The 22,398-nt window shown below is 38.9% G+C and overlaps 1 protein-coding gene across 6 annotated transcripts in view; it reads left to right on the top strand.

Moving 5' to 3' along the window:
* Window positions 1-12,508: 12,508 nt before the first annotated feature.
* SEPTIN8 (septin 8) overlaps window positions 12,509-22,398 on the top strand; it is a 79,388-nt gene continuing 69,498 nt past the window's right edge. For 2 of the 6 annotated variants that reach the window (XM_087883644.1, XM_034404617.3), the window contains exon 1: window positions 12,511-12,950. In XM_087883644.1, coding sequence (XP_087739770.1) covers window positions 12,921-12,950 — 30 coding nt within the window. In that variant the 5' untranslated portion in view covers window positions 12,511-12,920. Of the gene's footprint in view, window positions 12,951-22,398 lie in introns of all 6 variants that reach the window. The other 4 variants (XM_087883645.1, XM_087883646.1, XM_034404624.3 and 1 more) reach the window with 3 other exon arrangements.

Raw genomic sequence — 22,398 nt, forward strand, 5'->3', positions numbered from 1 at the left:
CACTGGTTCTATAGAACCAGTAGTAAAGCCAGCAGGAGGCTCTGCCCACTGACCCTGACATCATCAAAACGCTTCTGCGCATGCGCAGGAGTTTCTGTGCTTGCACAGAAGAGCATGCACGCATGTGAGCAAAGCTAGCACGCGCATGTGGCCCCGTTGCGAACCGGTAGTAAAGGTAAGTAGAACCCACCCCTGGTGTGAATGTTCCCATCAATAAGCAAGTCTCAAGTGACTGATGTCTTTAGAGATAAGCACAACCTTTTTTTTAAAAAAAAAATGTATATTGTAAGTGTTATTAATCCATTTTCAAACCAATTTACATTAAATCCCAGATTTGCACATTCTATTGAATTGTAGTTTGGCTAGTGATTAAAGTGCTGATCTAGAAACTAAAAGACTGTGAGCTCTACTGCCGCCTTAGGCATAAGTGACTTTGGGCCAGTCATTCTTTCTCAGCCCAACTCACCTCACAGGATGGTTGTTGTGGGGAAAATAGGAAGAAAAAGGAGTATTTGGTATATTCACCACTTTGAGTTACTTGTACAACAATAAAGGTGGGATTTAAGATCTAATAAATATACTAACCACTTGGAATTTAACATGTTCGAAACAGAGGTATGAACTAGCAAATCCTCAAAATAAATTCAGAACTCACAATGGCTGTTCTAAGAGAGTTGCACTGATTTTTTTCTATTTGCCTGTCTCCTATAGAAGGTACTAAAAATCATCTGAAGGTGGCAATGGATGAGAAGAAACAAATTAAAATGTAATCCAGTTTAAAAAACCCGGTACTCAAAAAGCAAATACCGAACAAGCAAAGTTACACTTTAAAACATGCCCAATAAAATTGAGGCCTCTGCCTTTGCTTCTGATGTGTTTATGGAGCCAAATTTTACTAGCTTCAGTAGGGGGAAAAAATGACCACAGTATGAACAAATGTGTCCTTTAACTTCTAAAGGCAAGACAGCACAGAATATTTATGGCAAAACTGGCTTGGCTGGTAAAGTGTTTGCTTGATTTATTTCTGTCAGGATTTCCTTAAGTAATTAATTATTTTTGCTCCCAGTTATTATGCCAAAACCACAGCTTTCAGAACAATTCCTGAAAATGAAGTTCCTTTTGTCCTTAAGGTGTCCTTAAAATGTATCTGCTTAAGCTGCAATTTTAAAGAGTGTGGATTGCCTTAGCCTGCCCTATTTATTTGGAAAAACATTTATACCAGGAATCTGCACCCTTTGAGGTTAGAGGGCACATTTTGAATTTTGGGAGCATTTTATGGGCACAAAATTACTGCCATAGTGAACGTGACTAGTTGTCTATGGACATTCTCAGTTATCCAGGTCATGGTTGTCCCAAAGGTGCTTTTTCAAGAAGCAACTTGTTCTTGTTTTGCTTTGAAGACGTTTCACTTGTCATCTAAAAAGCTTCTTTAGAGCTGAAGAAACTTCTTGAATGAGAACAGGGGTGAAATGCTCCCAGTTTGGACCGGATCGCCCGATCCGGTAGCAAGGGTGGCAGGTGGTTCGGAGAACCAGTAGCAAAAGTCCCTGCTCCTTCCCCGTGCCTGGGAGAAACAGGCTCAGGCTCAATCCATCCAAGACCGACTGGCTGTGGTTTTCGACGTCCCGATATAGTCAGTTGACGCCATCGCTGACTATTGGGGGCGAATCACTGGCCCCCATGGAGAGGGCTCGTAACTTGGGCGTCCTCCTGGACTCACGGCTGTCTTTAGAAGAGCACTTGACGGCCGTGACTGGGAGGATCTTTCATCAGGTTCGCCTGATTCGCCAGTTGCGTCCCTTTCTGGATCGGGACTCTCTACACACAGTCACTCATGCCCTCGTTACCTCCCGCCTGGACTATTGTAACGCTCTCTACATGGGGCTCCCCTTGAGGAGCACCCGGAGGCTCCAACTGGCGCAGAGTGCGGCCGCGCGGGTGGTTATGGGAGCAACATGGCGCTCACGTGTGACACCTCTCCTGCGCGAGCTGCACTGGCTCCCGGTGGTCTTCCGGGTGCGCTTCAAGGTTTTGGTTACCACCTTTAGAGCGCTCCATGACTTAGGACCTGGCTACTTATGGGACCGCCTACTACCACAAACAGCCTCCCACTGGCCGATACGCTCTCATAGAGAGGGGCTCCTCCAGGTGCCATCAGCCAAACAATGTCGACTGGCGGCCCCTAGGGGGAGGGCCTTCTCTGTGGGGGCACCTACTATCTGGAACGAGCTCCCCCCTGAGATACGGAGGATCCCGGATCTGCGCACTTTCCGCCGTGCTTTGAAGACACTCCTATTCCAGCAGGCCGGCCTGGCCTAATTTTTTCTCCTTCTTTTAAATTTTAAACTGAAATTTTAATTCGTTTTAAATTATTGGGAGTTTTAAATTGTCTCGGGCAAAAATTATTTAATTGGGTTTTAATCATGTTTTAACTTTTGTACTTATGTGTTTTATTTTGTGCCTGTTCACTGCCCTGAGTCCTTCGGGAGTAGGGCGGTATACAAATTTAATAAAATGAATGAAAATGCCCAGCTGAGCCATGCGATCATTAGAGGCTTTTTTTTTATTTTTAAAAGCATTTTTTCTACAACCTCTTTGGCCAAAAAAATGTTTTTAAAAGTAAAAAAAAAAAAAAAGTTGGCCACGCCCACTCAGTCACATTACCCCCACCATCACCAAGCCATGCCCACAGAACTGGTAGTAACAAATTTTACATTTTACCACTGGATGAGAAGCGAAATGTCTTCAAAGAAGAACCAGAAAGTCCAGTTGCCTCTTGAAAAAAAGCACCTTTGGGACACTGTGACTAGTCACAAATCTCCTACCTAACAAGAAGCAAGTTGATGAACTTGGATCCCTACTATAGTTTCTAGACTGAGGGGTTCTCTGGTGTTCTCTGAACTTGGTTATTTTCTTGGAGATGTTTCACTATCCAAATTAGGTAACATTGTCAGTACTAGTCAATGGTTGGGTGCAAGACATCTGCAAGAAAACTATGCTCAGAGAGCACCAGGAATCCTTCATTTCAATCTTGAGCTATAGATATTCTCTTTTATTTTCTGGACTCTTGGGACAAGTTTCTGCAACAGCGATGGTCTATAACTCTGAAAAACAGGCCCTGTTTATCATGGTTTTATTTTTTATCCTGAATTTAGTTACAACTGTATGTTAAATTTAAAAAAAAACACTGCTGCTGCTATTAATTTCTAGGCCTCATAGGAACTGCTTAGTTCAAATATTTCCAGTTAAGGCAACTGTCGGTATTTGTACTAGTAATAGGACAGGTAGTAGAACTCGTACTTCTAAAACACCATTATAAGAAGTGCAGTTACCAACCTTCTTAGAACATCCCAAAAGGTTCTAAGACAATCTTAACTCTTTTACTGCAAGTGGAGAAAAAGACAGAAGTCTTTTTCCATAACCCCGATCAACCTTCAGTGAGGTTAAGCTCATTAATGGAAGGATGGGGGCTCTGTTCCAGTCTCTGTTCCACTCTAAACTGGCTGCAACCATGGGCACTGGCAGCTGCACTTAAAGTTAACCCAGTCAGTCTGAAATCGCTTTGCAAACAGATTGGCTGATTGAAGTGGCTTGGTCTACCTCAGCTCTTTTGCCAAGGCAGAACAACTTGCCTCTGCTGGCAATCTGCACATTCTTAATATTAACTGTTTGATTAATATTAAATAGTGATTAAATACATTTGAATGTTGTTATGACTCTGCCCATTTTACTTGGAATGCAGCCCTGAGTGTGTTACTCAAAGGCCAACTCCCAGAAACTTCTCTGCCTGACATATTTGTCTAGAGTGAAACACATTTACCCACATATTTCCACTGTCATATGTAGACACACTGTCCTCCCATAGACGCTTCACACCATTTGGGTCTCTGTTCTCTTTTATGTCACTGTCAGACTTGGAGGCATTGAAAAGCCTCACTGCTCTATGGGGAGGGTGGGCACTCTTTTAAGAATAGCCTTTGAGTGAGGGAAATGCCTTCAATGTTGCAAAATTCAGTTTAAACTCCTTTATGTCAGTGGATGTTTATTTTACAATGTGACCGGATTATAGGCTGTGTGCAACATCATATTCCCCTCTTACAATTCAGAGATCAAATGAGAAAGAAAGTCAAGAGAGAAAAAAAGTAATTTTTGACCAAACCAATTTGCAACAAATTATGTGCTTTCCATGCTAATATTCTCTTAATACAATGTAATCCTCGTGTTGCCTTTTCAAGTTCAAAATTTCAAGTGAAATTTTGTAGCCCTTCCTTTCACATTATTGATGCATTTTTACCTCATCCTTTGCCTAGGATACTTGTGATATGTGTGGGAATTTTGTGGAGATGACCTTTTTTGTAATGACATCTAGATATGAAGGTTTGTTCCCAGAGGGCGCACTTTATCTAAACATGGAGTTACCTTAATACCTACATTACCAGTCCACCAATCTTCCTGTTCAGTTAAGTAAATATATAGAAATACAATAAATAGTCTTTCAAACTAGTTAATAAAATACACAGAAGCAATATGATTAATTAAAACAACTGCAGGGCTCTTAAGGGAGTATCCCATAAGGGTGTGTCTGAATGTATTCCTTTTCTCCATATAATGATAGGGCCTCTCAGGCATTTGATGGACTTTTGTTTTCCCTTGCAGAAAAAGACTGTAACATTTGCTGATGGTTGGCATTGTGACAAAAAGGAATTCAATAGATTACATACAGTAAGTCTGTCTGCCTGCCTCTCTCTCTCTCTCTCCTCCTTCCCTCCCTCTTCCACTCCCCCCCCCCCGTGATATTTGTTGAGCTGCTTGGTGATAAATATAAATGTTATCTGTTTAGAGAAAAGATTAAATAAAATAAGGACTGGGAATTTAAGTGTCATTCTCTATTGTAGATTTTTAATGCTAAATTACATGCTGGCATTGTAGCATTGCTCCAGTCTTCCACTGTTGGAAGCAATTGGATGCAGAGTTGGATGCAGAGATCTAGATATGTGCAACATGTAAGGGCATACTTTTCAAAATCCATGTACTATAATGTGTCAAAATACACTAAATAATGAGATTGAATTTATTCCACAGACCTTTATCATTGACTTCAGGAAGAAGCAAGGCCAAGCTTACAATGCAAGCTGATGTAGCCTTAATCAGAAATAAATTCCCATTGGGTTTTAAGATACGAAACCACTCAAGATATGAATTATTACTAATGCAGATAAAAGAGAACTTTTGGAAAAGCAAACTTAGGAATCTCTGTCTCAAAGTGCTTGCTGTTTCAACATTGGAGGAAGGGTAAGTGAAATACAGGTAGGACTGAATGTTTGTATGTTTCAGTTTATGCTTGCTCTTTGTAAAGATCACAAAGGTTAAATGATTATGTCAAAAACATAGTCTTTTAGTTTAACTTAAAAGTTCAGGGTCAGTATGAGAATATTTCTAGCGTGATGTTCTTTCATAACCAAACTTTACTGCAAGTATTTGAAGTATTTTTTTTCCCTATGTTGTAAGAAAAGTGTAGCACTGTGTTGCAGTACTGTTGGAAAGGGGAACAGCAAAGGCATAATATGAGTTTTTCCTTGCAGCTTGAATGTTACTGAACAGAAAATTGAAAGTTTTCTTCACAAATGGTAGAAAAGCTGATCCTTATTCTTCATCTGTGAGGGTGAAATGGTGGCATTTTTAACTCTTCAAAGCAGAACTGATCTGCTCCTGGAGTATGATCTTCTATACTATGAGCTACCTAATGAGAAGGAAGGACTCACTGGAGAAGAGCCTCATGCTGGGAAAGATTGAGGGCAAAAGAAGAATGGGACAACAGAGAACAAGGTGGCTGGATGGAGTCACCGAAGCAGTAGGCGTGAGCTTAAATGGACTCCAGAGGATGATAGAGGACAGGAAGGCCTGGAGGAACATTATCCATGGAATCGTGATGGGTTGGACATGACTTCGCAACTAACAACAACAACAACAAATTCTATGGGCAATGGAATCATAACAGTCAGAGCTATCAAATTATTATATTTTCCTTTGGAACAAAGGATATGCTATATGAAGGCAAACAATTCTTCCATTGTTTAGGGGGGAGAGTGGCAAAATTTGAATAGACCAAAATAAATAAATAAATATCAGATAGCTTGAGGAAGAGACAACATTCACAAATAAAAGGCACCATTTAAGTAGAGATTCACATGAATCAAGAGCCAATTCTACAGTGTATTGTGCCATGTAAAATAGTGGACAATATCACACATTGTTTTTCAAGAAGGCAAAGATATCACTGAATTGTGTTATTGTTAAAGAATAATATTTTGTCTAAGCTAAGTATTTTATTTAAAGTGGAGTTATACTTGAGATGGACTTGACCTGATCAATATTGTGAGATGATGTTCTTCAGAATTCAGGTGGAGAAATCCATAAGGCAATATTTCAATCTTCAATTTTTTTTGTTCTGTAGGAAAAGGAATATGGAATTCCAAATGTCTACAGTTCAGCCTTTTAATATATAGAAGGGAAAATTATGGAACCATTTAGTATTTTTTCAGCTGCTTTCAGAAATAATAAGAAAGAATTATATGACATTTCTTTTCTGAATTATGTATATGCAGTTTTGATATCCATGCCTGGGTAAAAATGGGAGAACAGGATGGTGCTAATTTTGTTGAGAGACATGAAATTTGACATATATATTGTAAGTATTCTCTAGAAGAATAGTAGATGATAAGGAGGTTTAAATTTCTGGTTGAAGGATTGAAAATTAAAGTGGAAATACAAATGATAAACCAAGAAAACAACCAGAGCAATGAATTTTTATTGGATTTACAAAAGAAGAAGCTTTTGGGATGGAAAAAGAAAAAGAAAAATTGAGAAGACACCAAATCCTGCAACAGTAAATGAATTAAAGATCAAGATTGTTAGAAGTAAAAGGAAGGGATATTTTTGTTTGACCAAAGTTAAAATCAGAGATTTTTCTATAAAGCTCTGGTAACTCATTAGGTATTTTTTTGCTGATACCAGTATGAAAAGTTGATGATTTATGAATTTGCATTTAGATAAGTGATAGGTTATATAGGAAGAAGAGATGTTCATTTGTAACCTTTTAGGGGGTGAAGAGTTATTTTTTTTTATATCATGATGAAAATCAAAAATCATTTATCTTACTTTTTCCTTTCTCTTTTCTTTTTTTTCTTTCACCTTTTCTTTTTTTCTATCTCTCTTTTTTGAGTTTAGTTTGTATTTGCTTTTACTATTGTAATTAAAATCTTCAATAAAATTAATTTTAAAAAGGAGGAGGATTAAATTGCAGGTTGCAATTTGTTGCAGATTAGTTAAAAGTCAAATGACTACTAAAATTATTTCCTTTGTATGTAGGAAGTTAAATAAAAGTGGCACAAGAAATTTAACACTAATAAGAAGGGCCTATTTTCCCCTGAGACTCTAGTAGGAGTCTAAGGAAAATCTCTAAGAATGGAGGTAAAAAGCAGGGCTGTAAATGACTTGCTTGTATAAAACCCAGCTCTTATTTTAATTTATTTAAATTCAATGATCAATCAAAGATAAAGAAATATAATATGTGTATCGTTATGAAAGATCTCTAGGTGTCCAAACTGTAAATGATGCATTACAGAAATGTATACCTCTGTTCCGGGGAATTTTTCTTTCTACTGCATATGCCCACACAGGTGAGTCAGAACATAGTGCTGAACTTCTCTACTTTATAAAGTGAGTTGCCTAGATCGCAAGCTATTTGCAAGGTAATTATGGAGGGGAAAATAGTTTCTTTCAGAACAAGGGAGGTGCAGTTAATTGTAACAGAATCTACAATAATTTAGGATGCAGGATAGCTGGATCATAAGATGCCTCACTGATTCTAGCATAGGCACAGTAAGCATATAATGACATAGAAGTGCATCTAACTTAAATGGTTAGATATATCTTTGGGTAAGTTTGTTGCTTTTGTCCAGATTATTTAGCATCTACGTGGGTTACAAAGACCATGCACGCTCTCATTGGTTTCTCAGAACATGGATCTTGTTGAGTAGCTAAACCTTCAAGGGGAAGGTTCTGTTCACGTTTGCTTAAACATGTATAACAATTGTGGAATTAAAGGTATGGTTTAAACAGAAGAGATGTGTGTGTGAGGTGACACCTGCAAAAGTATCAGGCTCCTGTGTCCCTTATATGCAAGTGATTTTAAGTATGGAGAGCAGATATAGGATAGGCATTTAATATTCTTGTATAAAAGAACATTATGATATGTCATGGAAAGTTGATCTATAGCTAAAATGAACAGCCACAAACCAAGAATGTTTGGAATTTATATTTTGACACTGCCCTGTGGCCTGCTTGTTTTAGGTTGTAACCTCACCATGGCATGTGATGAGATCTTATCAGGAGTCCAACTTTTTACATAGATACTAATGCCCATATGCTTCAAAAACTCTTACCCACTATTTACAGAATGAATTTTAAAATTATCAGATGGAGTTTAGGTACTTGCAGTCTCATGCATTGCCATTTTAACAGACGTTGGAGACTAACTTAGCTAGCACAATCTATCTAAGTAAAGGAATAGTTCATTAAATAATTCACTGAAACCGGATGAAGAAAATTATTTCAGCTACTGATCAACATGTGACATGAAAATATTTGTGCTGCTCATGTATAAAGAATTATATTACACAGTCATTTCTCACATGTTTTCTAATAACCCTGGGATTGCATATATACATTCAGGACAAGACTACACTGAAATGTAGATTCTAAAACAGAAATAAAAGTTACCAGACAGTACAGAAGTAGTCCTTGTTTAGAGATGGCTTTGTTTGGCAATCATTCACAGTTATGATGGTGATGAAAATGTGATTTTGCAGATCTGTAAAGCAAAGGAAAGCTGAAGTAATATCATAAGCACAGTTGTGTTTTACTTAATGAATGCTTTGCTTAACAACAGAGTTGCCAGTCTCAATTTTGGTCACTAAACAAGGATTACCCTTATATGCATAGAATAAAAACTTGAATGTGACCAAAAAAAAAAAACAAAAAACAACAACCACAAGTCAGCCAGTGTCAGTAAGTCAAACAATCGATACCCAGTTTTTTGTTTATAGGCTTATATCACATCTTTCTTTGCTTAGGACTGATGGACAAGTGGTTTTTTTTTTGAAGTGTTTGTTGTTGTAACTATTGCTAGTTTTTGCCTAAATTTGTGAGTGGTGGCCACTGGCTTATAGGGGAGAAATGGTTATGTAAATAAATAAGGAAATAAGATATTTTTAGACAAACAGAACAACAGTTAGGTTTTTCCTTTTAGCAGATATATTCTGATAAATTGCAGCATATTTCCTTTTCCCCATAGATTTCAAGAGGAGTTATTTTTGATTAACTCATCCCACGTTATATTCACAGACAGACCTTTAATTATCTTCATTTTGCTTTCTGTTTTCCAGATATAATGTTAGCCTAAGAAGGCTGCAAATTAGATTTTAAATATGCTGATTTTGGTGCTAGGATAACTAGAAACCCCCCTATTTTTGTTATTTTCATCCATAGCTGAATGTCAGGATTTGGTAAAGGGGCTCATTGTTTTGTTGAGGCATCTCTGTGTTCCCCTACGTCACATATATTGGTTCTAGTTGTTGGGTTGACAGTGCTGTGTGCAAGATAGACTCACAAATGCATCTATATCAATACAAATATACGAATATTATGTCCTATATACTAAAACAGTCTAAACAGCATCAAATCTGGATGTTACTATGAGGGGATAAGCCATTGTTATCCTGAATACACTATAGTTCCTGTTTGAATATAAATGGGCAAGAAAAATGGGGAAGTGATTCCTAAATCTTGTGAATAAAGAAAAAGTATTAGGAATATATATTTTAGGAAACACTAGCAAATTATTTATTGACGTTGTCTTTTTAACTGCAGAATATGTTACTGTGTAACAAATGAAAAGCATCCCACAAGAAGGAAAAACATAAGAGACCTAATACGATGACACAAAAATAAAAATGGCATTTTACATTGTAGCAGTGTAAAAAATGAATATACATACGGTATCCTGATCTTTGATTGTAATAATACATCTGATATACAGCTAGTCCTTGACTTACAACAGTTCATTTAGTGATGGTTCAAAGTTACAACGGCACTGAAAAAAGTGACTTATGGCCATTTTTCACATGACTGTTGCAGCATCCCCATGGTCATGTGATAAAAATTCAGACACTTGGCAACTGACTCATATTTATGACAGTTGCCGTGTCCCAGAGTCAGGTGATCCCCTTTGTGACCTTTTTTCTTTTTTTCCTATTCTGTGGAAGCAAAACGTTATGCCAGGACTGTGCTGAAAGGACGCTCTAGAACAGGGTGTCAAATTCAAGGCCGTGGGTCAGATTCGGCTCCCAGAGTGCTTAGATCTGGCCCACCAGGCTGCCTTAGAAACAGCAAAGGACCAGCCCATGGTGTCTCTGCCAGCAAAAAGGGAGCTCCCCCTGAGCAGCGTCCCTGAACTCCCTTTTTGGTGGCAGAGGGCTGCAGGAGGCCATTGTGGCTGAAAACGGGGCAGGGGTGTGTGAAAACGGGGCAGGGGGTGGCCCTGCAGGTTCCGTTTTCACTGGCAGAGGGCTAGCAAAACAAACTAAAAACAAAACAAAAGGAGAAATGTTTCCCCTTTTGATTTGAGCATGTAAGAAGTGACAGGAAAGGAGAAAGGGAAGGAGGAAAGACAAAGAAAAGGAAGAAAAGATGGGAAGAGAGCAAGGAAGAAAAAATAAGGAAAGAGGGGAAGGAAGACAAAAGGAGAATGAAGAGGGAATGAAAAGAAAGGAAGGAAGGAAGGAAGGAAGGAAGGAAGGAAGGAAGGAAGGAAGGAAGGAAGGAGATTATAATGAGAGTGAGGGAAGGTCTCAGTGAAGTCCTGCCTTAGTACTTGGCCACTACAGGTGCCCTGGACTTGAATGACGTTGAACTGGCCACACCCACACTTGACACACCTACACCCCCCCCAGATCAAACACAACCCTCAATAAAATCGAGTTTGACAGCTCTGCCCTAGAAACTATTAGAATTAAAGGAGGTGCTGAGACACACCACCATATACAGGAATGGAGCCATTCTGCTTCATTGGCATCCTTGAACATTTGCCTCTCCAAGTATTGGGCTATTTATCTACTTGAATTGAGCTGTCAACAAAGAAATAGCAACGATAAAACCCAAAGGCTTGACATACAGATGAAAAATAATTCTCAGTGCAGTTTTTAAGATGTGCCTTTAGGGATATACAACCAGCACTGTATCATGGTTGGGTTGCTAGGCTAAGACTGAGGAAATTACAATGAAGGTCTCCTTCAGATTGAACTTGCCTCCTGGGGGTTGTGTGAATATGCCCAATGTTCTCTTGACAGCAACACAGAAATATTTGCCATCACCTTTCAGTCTAGTTGGTAATGCTGGCCTTCCAGGTGGTTTCTCATACAAATACTAGCATGGTATGTCTTTGATTCATTTTTGAAGATCAGCCAAGTTTAGCTAGGTGTTGCTACTTGGCATGACTCAGATTTTAAATCTCTGCTCAGATACAACATTCACTGGATGATACTGGCCTAGAGGGTATATCTTAATCCATCTCATGTACTTGTTATGAAGTTAAAATGTCAGGGGAAAGAGGAGCTACCAGCACCTTGAATTTTTTGAGGAACATAAAAATATAAATGCAATAAATAAATGATACTATATATGTCTTTTTGAGAATGCTCTACTTAGCTCACTAGGGTTTGTTCCTAAATAAATGAGCATGGAGCTACAGCGTGATGCTTGTTTTGGAGATAAGGTTGAATTAAATTTTTAAACAACTGCAATGAAAATTTCTATGATCGCACAAAACTGTTGGCTTGTGTTATAGTGATTAAACAGAATCAGGTTTGCAGTCCTATACAACGCACAGCTTATGACCCACATATACTCACCACAGTATCCTTGTGAGCCCCAAATTTAAGAGTATATATAGCTTTAGAACCTGCCGCTTTGTTTTTTGATGTGTTCTTTCAGATCTTTTTGGATTTTCCAAGATGTTTTTTTCTATTTTCTACAGGCCTCACCTACTTTAAAAAATGAAACTGGCAAGGTTTTTCTTCCCAAAGCTGTTGCCCATTTCTGTTATATCCAGTGGTGGGATTCAAGTAATTTAACAACCGGTTCTCTGCCCTAATTATTTCTTCCAACAACCAGTTCACCAAACTGCTCAGAAAGTTAACAACCGGTTCTCCCGAAGTGGTGCGAACTGGTGCGAATTCCACCACTGGTTATATCCCAATAAAGCTTACTTTTAAATTAAGCAACTTTTTTAGATGAATTATTATCTCTCTGGACCCCTGCACTCTTGAGTTAAGGAACATCAGACTTCTTTCCGAAGCTGTTGCAAAGCGATAATGCTATATTAAAATGAATGGTGCTGGGGCATTATCTTTATACACTGGTTTTGTTTTTTTATAGCTCTCTTATACACACACATCCGCACAGACACAGACCCGCCAAACAGATTGGCCAAATGCGCCTGGGATCGAGACAGGCAAAGGGCGATCGTTCCCAGCATTCCTTCGATGGAATGCCGGATAGCCGCAGTTAACGCGGTGCTTTTCTCGCCTCTCCGCGGAGGCTTCTCCAGCCGGAGGGGCTCACGGGGGTCTCCCTCCAAAAAGCGCCCTCCTTGACTTTCCCTACGGCTGGGAGCCCCGGGCGCCAAGGGGCGGGCCGCGTCTGCGTTCTCCCCAGCCGACGAGGGGGAGTTTCCAGGAAGTGGCCATATTGGATTCATTCAGTTGCATCAATCGAAAGAGGAGAGCAGGTTTGGGGTGAGACGACTTTTTTTAGCGCCTGAGAAGGAACTCCTGGCCACTGACCTCTGGAGGTGCCCGGCTATGGCTGCCACGGACTTGGATCGGTTTTCTGTGAGTAACAAGACTCTGCTGCCCGTCCCTTAGCACCCCCCCTCCCTCCCGCTGGCATTAGGACAAGGGCAGAGGCGGTGTGCGCGCTCGCATTCGCCCGGCGTTGGAAAGAACTGGATGGGTTTGGAGGAGCCCGTCCGCTTCCTTGGTGGATCGGGGGAATCGGCTGGGTAAAGTGGAGGGAGGAGGCTTAGATTCCTGTGCCCGGGCTCTGGGATCTTTTTGCTTGATCTCTCTCTCTTGAGAGAGCCTTGCGGGGCCAAGCTAGCTTTAGAGCTCGGCTTGAAAGGGAGTCGCCTTCTCTTGCGAAAGCGCTTGTACCTAAGCGCACTCCTGAATCGGGAGTAGTTGCTACTACCCCCCCCCCCCATCTTAAAATGCGGTTTTGGATTTGAGGCAGGAAGGTGGCTCATACGGGGAAATATCTAGGATCCGAGCGGAAGGTCTGCTAATTTACTTAAGTGTGTGTGTAAACAAGGTGTGCATTTAGGATCTTCTCCATATGCATAACCAAACGTTCTAGTTGTAGATTTGGTTCCTGTGGCCAGAGAGGTATTGAGCTGTTAGGATGACACCCATCATCTCTTCTCCCCAGTTGTTGGGAACCTGAGCTTTCCAATGGATTCTGTCTTGCAGTATTTTTTTTTCCAGCTCTGCTGTGGTAGGAGATCACTGGTTGGGCTCCAGCAATGATACTAATAGCTGTAATTGTGAGCATATGTACTACCCAGTCCTTGAGATGTTTACATCCAATAAAGTCACATTACCTTCAGAGGAATTTCTTTCACCCCAATCAACCCCAGTGAACCCCACTGAAAGCAGAAATTAATTTGTGCAATTGGTAAAAAAAAAAAAAAAAAAAAAAGGCAGCTGGGTTTAATTGTTGAGCCCCTTTCACAGGTAATGAAATGAATGAGATTTCTCCTTGGGGAGAGAGATTATGCATTTAATGCCACCTACTTAGTAGCATGAACAATATCTACAGTTGTTGAGCTTTCCTGCTTACAGATTAAGGCTATCTGGTCTGGTTTGCAAAAAATACATAAATCTAAATAATCACTAGATGACACTGAAGGACACTTAACTTTTTGCTGCCTAATTAGTGGTTATTCAATTTTTTTTTCCAGATTTGATTTGGGAATTATGTTGTCTTTGGGCTTTATATGTATTCAGATAGTTATTGGACCCATATTTTCTATTTGATGGGTTTTATTCCTAGGGACTAGATTTTATAAATAAATTGATAATGCTACATGTATTCCCCTGAACAATTACTTCAATTGTAAAGCCCATTGCTTCTATGAAAATACTTTTTATTAATGAATATTGCCCTTACATCTGGTGCAAGAATTTCAGGATGAGAGTATGGAGACCAGATCAGAGAGTTTGAGTTACAAGCATTTTTCTTAACGTTTTAAGCATTTTCTTTCTGCAAATGATTTCTCAGAAATCTGCAATGCATTGGGTAAGATAGAGCTCACTCTGAATGAAGCTTGACATTTGTGGTGGATTCCAAATAACCAGTTCAGGCTGTCTTTCTAATCTTTTTTATGTAGGATAGGAATGGAGTATTTATTTTGCTCTAATCTTTCAGTATTCTGCTTGTCCTTTGTAAAACAAACAGCTATTTCCCCCACTTTCCAAGTAACATTTTACAAGCTGATTGTCAGACTTCTATCTGTGCCATTATGTTATCTAGAATACAGCTAATGTTTTGTTTGTGTGGCCAGATGTCTTTGGCCATTGCAAATCCTTAATTGTGTAAATGTTGGCATTCCAACAAGACAGAAGTAAGGAATGGCTTTCAAAGCCAACCCTCTGCATATCTCTGAGTGGCAAATTCAATTAAAGGTTGGATTTGCACATTCATAAAACACATAACTAGACTGTGGCTGGCTGTGTTTGGGATCTCAGATGGAAAACGAGGAGTGTGTTCTGTATACTGACATGTTTGAGTGTGAAAGGACACTCTTGTTGAGAATAATTGGAATATTATATACATATTGTACAGCTGCCTGCATATATTGAATACATTGTATAAGGAGTGAATGCATGACTCTCAGTGGAAAACTTTGGTTAAAGGAATTTGGCATTGCCTGTAAGTTTGTATAGTTTCTGACTGCTTAGTTGAGTAATTACAAGATTTCCTGCAGTGCCTTTTAACTTGTGCTGTTGCACCCAAGCATTTTCTCCTCCCATCTGGAGACATCTTTCTTTGACATCCCTTGGCAGTAGCTAATTGGAACTCTGTGTCATTAAAAACATGCATTTTGGTTTATGGCAGCCACACAAATAGCAGCTTGGATTTGGCAAGTTGGCTTCTGCCTTTGGCAGTTGCTCAAAATGCCAGTTCTTTAAATGAATTTTGTTTAACAAAATCTGGAAAACTCATCTTGAGATGAAGGGAAACTACTGTGGGAATCAATTTTGACCTTAATACTGGTTGATTTGAATGTTAAAGCAGTGGCTTCTTGGACAACTTGCGATAAGGATTGTATGGGTTCTTATTTATTTGTTTGTTTGTATCCTACCTCTTTTAATTTTTATAAATAACTCAAAGTGGCAAACATATCTAATACTCTTCCTCTGCCTTTCCCCACAACAACAATCCTCAAGGTAAGTTGGGCTGAGAGAGAGTGACTGGTCCAAAGTCACCCATGACATACCTTTAACCATAAACATACTTTTAAGCCTTTGTTAAAGAGTTACGTCTTTCTGTTTTAATCATGTTTGCTTGTTCAGACATTGTTTTCCATGGCAGTTCTCCACTAGTTGTTGCTGAATTGCCTGCCTTGGATTGATAAGATCTATTAATGGAAACTGAAATAGTATTGTGTACTGTGTGAGTTCCTTGGGAGAAAATAACTTGTAAGATTTTCTCTAGGGCGTTTGATATTTATATGGATTTGAAGGGTGGGGTGGCCCAAGGCAACTAAGAAGGATACCAAAACAAATTATGACTTTTAGTGAATTGCAGCGTATGCTTGCAAGTATCTAATGTATGCAAACAATGAACCAGCCAAACTGAGAAACAGCAAGATGGTTTAAAGTGAGATTGATTGTGGGAAGGTAATCATATACAAAATATGTTAAAGAAACAAATAGTGTGTCAATTGAAATGTTGTCTCTTACCTTTAAAGCCTGTTATTTGGCTCCTATCTGATGTGATTCTAAAGGATTTGGAAAATCAATTCAATTGTTTGGATGAGTCTGAGGGGAAAAAAAGCTCTACTGAATTCTCAGATAGGTGAGGAGGCATTCAAGATAGGCTGTTCCATATGGAGAATGAAATTGTTGGTAAAAATAAACCTTTGCTCTTCAAGACATCAATAATTTAAAGTCATATGGTCACTAGGGTTATACATATATGCAGGGCATCCCTGTGCCCAGTAACACATCCTTTTTCTACCTTGTCCTTTCAGCCATAAAAATGAAAGTCTAAAATTAGTTTAAAACTATTTTAAAATAGGTTTTGCATTTTTTTCTGAAGTTCGAAAAAGAAAATCATGTGTTTGTTGTTGGTAATATATAGAATTTATCAATATACTAAAAAAGAATGTTGGATTTTGCAAGCCTGCAATATACGGTAGCTAATTATTTTGCTAAGGCAAAAGATGAATCTGTTTTTGACAGATACCTGGAAATAGTTGTTCTGTATCCATATTTAATAGTTCTTTTTTTTCATAAAAAGGCAAGGAGGAGGATTTACAAGCCATTTGGTCAGATTCCCTTGCAAGATTTTTCTAAAATGATATGTAACAGGTATTAAAAAAGACATTAGTTTTTAAATAAGAAAGGTAAAAATAATATTTTTTTTACAGTTTTGCTTTGATGCCTTGAAATCTTGCTCACATGTTTCTGATATTTCTAGCTCAGAGGAAAATTATTTCCATACATATGTTAGAAGCACTTGAAATTGAAAATGTAACAAAGAGATAAATTAAGAATTACTTCAGTTGAGCTTGATTTTTTTTAAAAAAAAGTCTAAAAGAATGTTTAGAACAGCTGAAGCATGCAGGTGATATGTACTATATAATTATTCCCATATACTGAATTGTATAGATGATTGGTGGTGTTCAAAAATTTACCCTTTATTCTGATGGAATTCTGATGGAATTTGAATAATGAACAACTTAAGGAAAAGATTCTAAGATAAATAATGCTTTACCTCAAACCAGTGTCATGAATTAATATTTTCCCTTCCAAATAGTATATTTCTTTTCTCTCTCTTATCCTCACAAATATGTTTTCTTTTTGAACTTCTAAAGTTTTCTGAATAAGAATGTACATCTTGGGGAACTTTTGGGGAGAATACAGAACTAACTTGGGGCTTTTTTTTACAGCTTCTGTTGAAAGGACAGAGTAGCAAATGGGTTGATGGCATCTGGATATTTAATTGTGACATATTTTGACCTAAATCTCTGTGCAAAACCTGGGGGCTCTAAAACTTGGTGCCTGTGGAGATTTGGGATTCCAACAAACAACTCCCTTCTCCTTCAAGGACCTTCTCAAAAAACAAAGTACCCTGTTTGAAAATAATGGTCTTTCTTGATAATAGGTTAGTGATGGTAAATTATGAAAATGTGATTGTTCTGAAGTTGTCTCTTTTACTGATATAAACTGTATGTGTAATGTAGCCATAAAAAATAGCATATTGTTATAGTCTTTCTATCTGACCTTGTTACGAAAGATTTTTGAAGTACAGTAGGATATTTTGGATGCAACAATATCTTGCTGGCCTCCAGATAACATCAATACTAATTATTGAGGTGGCCAACTAATAATCTCTGTACATTCATGAAGCTCCCTAGCTGGTTTGAGGTAAAGCATGATTTTTAATGTCCTCTTCTTACTGGAGGGAGAAAACATTTTCTTTCTCATCTATCTATCTATCTATCCATCCATCCATCCATCCATCTTCCTTCCTTCCTTCCTTCCTTCCTTCCTTGTTTTTTCCTGCTGTATACATATTCTAAAAAGAACTATGATTGCCTTCCTACATATGTTTGGAAGTCATGTTGACCTTTATGAGACGTTCAGCTGAACAAAACAAACATAAGATTGTGCTGTACCTTTCATTGAAAGTTTTGGAATCTTGAGTTTTCCCTTTGCTTGCATGCCAAGAAGGTAAAAAGTAATTTAAAAATATTTTTACTTATTTACAATTATTAAAATAAAGTTGAGAGAGCTCCATGGGCTGAGAGCCTTCACTAAAATATATATATCCATAATTCTGCTATGGATAATTCAAGTAACCTCTTCCCAATTGAGGATTAGTTTTGATTCTTGAGTAAACAGTGAAATTGTGAACACATGTAAGAAGTAGTACACATAAAATTCTGTAGATCTTATTCATACTTGTTCACAGTATTAAAAATTTCAGTCCTGGATTTAACATTCATGATTTCCTTCATCTTCATTAGAATTGTTGATAAATCAAATATGATCTTTCCACCTATACTCGGAACCAAACTGTTCTTGTTTGTCTATCTACTGTAGATGGATACAATAATTTTCTGAAATAAGCATGTTAAGGCATTTAATGGAAGACTTCATGATAACTTTGAGTTCAGGTCATAGTAGATAGGAGGGTGATAATATTCCTTCCTCAGAAAGTGAAGTCTTTGCATAATGTGTCCCAAAGATGACAATTCGGTTATCTGTGCCTTGAGTGTTTTACTTTTTAATATGGAGAATATATGTTTACGATGCAGAATTGAACTTATTAGAAAATAAAGCTCTTTGAGTTTAATAGGACTTCTTATCAAACATATTTAGCATTGCAGAACATGTGATGCTGGAAACCTCAATTTCTCAGTTTGAATGAGGTTGAAAACCTCAATTTACCAATTTAAATGTACTGAAAACTCCTTAGCTGACCACAGTGTACTGAAGAAAGAGAGAGAAGGAGAGAGCGGGAGAGAGTGCACATGAAGGGAAAATGTCTTGGGTTCTAAGAAATAGTTGTCTATGCTATTTATTAAATTCTTGTAAGGAAGTTTTCATGGGCTATTCTTGAGTCTCTCAAACATTAAGCATGCTGTTGAAACACACAGTAAATTCTCAAAATAACAGGTCCTTTAGCAGTTCTGTGTGACCTAGAAAATAGCAATGTATGATGTCCTGAAGAACAATGGCTGAGTCATACCTTAAACATTCAGTTGTAAATATCCAGTGTGAATTACCTGCTCTTCAGTAACAGTATGGAACTATGCATTGCAAGCACTGAAAATAAATATAGTTATTTTTTTAAAAAAACCCTCTCCTGTAGTTTTTACTCTCAGCTTGATCCTTTCTCTTTTTCTTTGAAGTTTTAAAAAATCTTGTAAAAGATTATTTTACTTGAGCATATATGTATGGCTGATGTAACTCCCAAAGGTGCTTTTTCAAAAGGCAACTGGACTTTGTTTTGGATGAGTTCTAACTCATGCAAGAAACTTCTTCAGTCAGAACTGAAGAAGCTTCTTGGATGAGAAGTGAAACATCTTAAGGGAAAAACAAGTCCAGTTGCCTTTTGAAAAAGCATCTTTGGGACGACCATGACCTGGATGACTGAGAATAGCCATGGACATTTTGCTGGTGTAACTGGATTATTGACATTCTTTAAAAAAATTGAGGTCAGATTCTATTGGCCTGGTGTCCACAGGTAGTCCTTGATTTACAATCATTTGTTTAGTGACTATTTGAAGTTGCAAAGGCACCGAAAAAAATGACTTATGACCATGTTTCATACGTACGGCCATTGCAGCATTCCCATGGTCATGTGACCAAAATTTGGATGTTTGGCAACTAGCATGCATTTATGATGGTTGCAGGGTTCCAGGGTCACCACCTTCTGACAAGCAAAGTGAGAGGGGAAGCCAGATTCACTTAACAACTGTGAGAAGAAAGGTTGTAAACTGGGGCAAAACTCACTTAACAACTGTCTCACTTAGCAACAGAAATGTTGAGTTCAGTTGTGATCGTAAATCGGGGATTACCCATATTTTCAATCCCTTAGCGCTGTGATTGAACCTTGGCAAGGGAATCCTTTCTGGGCATCTGCTGTATGTGGTTTATGTAGGGTGGTTTTGTGTGGAAGGCTATCAAAACTTGTTCACTGGAAATGACCCTGTTATGCATACATGAAAGAGACTTCCTAAAGTGGAGGCCCTTGGTGAATATTTTGTCCTTTCTTGTTAACTATTGACCTGTCTGAAACATTTTAGATACAGTGGGGTCAGGATAAGCATGTTGAGTGACTTGGGGAAGTTCCCATTGCTTCCAAATCTGTCATCTTCCCACCATCCGCCCACCCTCTTGGCTGAATGCAAAAATATAAGTGAAAGAATTACAAGGAGCTGATAACCGATGTTGGATAATGTGAGAAGACGGACTTTCTACACAGAACTTGAAAACATTCGTAATGTTGGGCTTAGCTAGCTGCATAATCGTACTGTAAAGCTTCGAGATGACAGCAAGCCCTTGGCAAAAAGAGGAGTTAATTTTTAAAAAAGGTTCAACAATGTTACAAACATCTGATACTGGAGTGTGAGAACTGGTTATATGCTACTGTGCTCTCATTTCATAACAGACCGCAACTGTGAAATCTTCTGTGAAGGTTGGTGTGGGAAAGTTGATGGGTGTGATTTTTTTTTCTTTTCTGCCTTAGAACTGGCTTTTCATATTTGTTACCTTATAAAAGATACAAGGAAGGAAGGGAAAGAGGAAAGGGAAGTCTAAAGCAGTTGAGAAAGCTGTAGGGTAGATTTTTCTCACCATGGGATATATTTTCTTTATTTACTGCCTGCGTTATTTTACTTCGGCTAACCTAAGCATGCTTGTATCTTTGTTGTTTTACTCTAGGAAATATCTTTATATAGGGACAGCATTCTTAGCAATGATAAAAAGCAGCTCATAATTGAAATAGGCAGGTAAGGATTAAAACAGAAAGAAAAGTTTAGTACAATAGAAATAACTAGCTCTTATTGTACCCAGGAATGTATGGATGAATCAAAATGCTCCTGTGATCTTGGAATCATTTATTGTTACTGATATATTTCTATACTAATGGTTACTTGTCTCTTGGTAGTTGTAACAAACCTTCTCAAAGAAGGTTAAACAATTGAAATAATTCAAATTATTAAACAGCAGCTGGCCACAAAAACAATCATTTTAGGGCTTTTTAAAAAGCCACTAAACATGTCCTTTTACTTCTAAGAATGCATTGCACAGCCTAAGACTGTGATGGCGAACCTATGGCACGTGTGCCACAGGTGGCATGCAGAGCCCTCTCTGCGGGCACGCGAGCCATTGCCGTTGCCCCCGCTCAGCTCCACTGCACATGCACATGCACCTACTGCCGGCCAGCCCTCTCTGCGGGCACGCGAGCCATTGCCGTTGCCCCCGCTCAGCTCCACTGCACATGCACATGCACCTACTGCCGGCCAGCTGATTTTCAGGTTTCTGCCACGCATGCACGGGTGGGGAGCACGAGAGGCGCGCGTGCATGCATGGGAGGGCAGGGGGAGGATGGGGGAATTACACATGCATACACAGGAGGGCACGCGGGGGTGGTCGCGTGCACATTGCATTATGGGTGCGGGCACACTAATGCTTTTGGCATGCAACAACAAAAAGTTAGCCATCACTGGCCTAGGAGGAGCAGCTGCCCAGAAGGCCTAGTCTTGAGTTTCTGTCAGAGAAGCTGGTGGGAACAGCTGTGGGTGGACCTCTCGTGGAACTGAATAAGCCATGAGGATCATGCAGAAGAGGTCTCTCTCTAAATGAGTTGTTTCAAAGGGACTTCAGTGAGTACCAGTGAGATTAGCCTGGCTAAAATTGAGTGAGCTGGGGTTTCTGAGTCACATGCAAAGGTAACCATACATAGAAGAGATTGCAGTAGTAATTTTTAGGGGTTACTACAACATACATTACAATTTTAGGTTGTTTTCTAATGCAAATGGATGCAGATAATCTTTCAGCTGAAGGTGTTAGAAGGCATTCCTAGCTGCTCTGTCAGTTTGGGATTCTGAAGTCAGGTCCAAATCCAGAAGCACCTGCATTTGCTCTTCTGGAGGATTGTAATTGATTCTAGAGCAGGAACACGCTTAGAGCAATGACCCTTTTCTTTCTCTCCCACGGCAGCTCCATCTTCTTTGCATTCACCTTCCCTGCAGTTAGTGCTGGTCTGCTGTCAAGGTGAACATGTCACCATCTCATTTGACACCACGTCCAAACAGTCTCTGAGAATCAGATACGACTGAACGGGAGAAAAAAAAGCCTTCATTGGAAGGAGAATGCAAGTGTATCTTGATGTATTCCTTTATCAAACCATAGGCAGCAGTCAGGAATGCTAGATTAGTCAACGAGGAGAGGAAACTATTGTTTTACTCTGCAGTGGAGTGTGAGTAAGTGGCAGATGCAGGGTTGTGGAAGGAGGCAGGGAGCGGGATGAGCCTGTTGTTTT

This window comes from Pantherophis guttatus, chromosome 2 (genome assembly GCF_059756535.1).
Source record: "Pantherophis guttatus breed Tessera chromosome 2, ASM5975653v1, whole genome shotgun sequence".
In the NCBI taxonomy this organism is placed as follows: Eukaryota; Metazoa; Chordata; class Lepidosauria; order Squamata; family Colubridae; genus Pantherophis; species Pantherophis guttatus.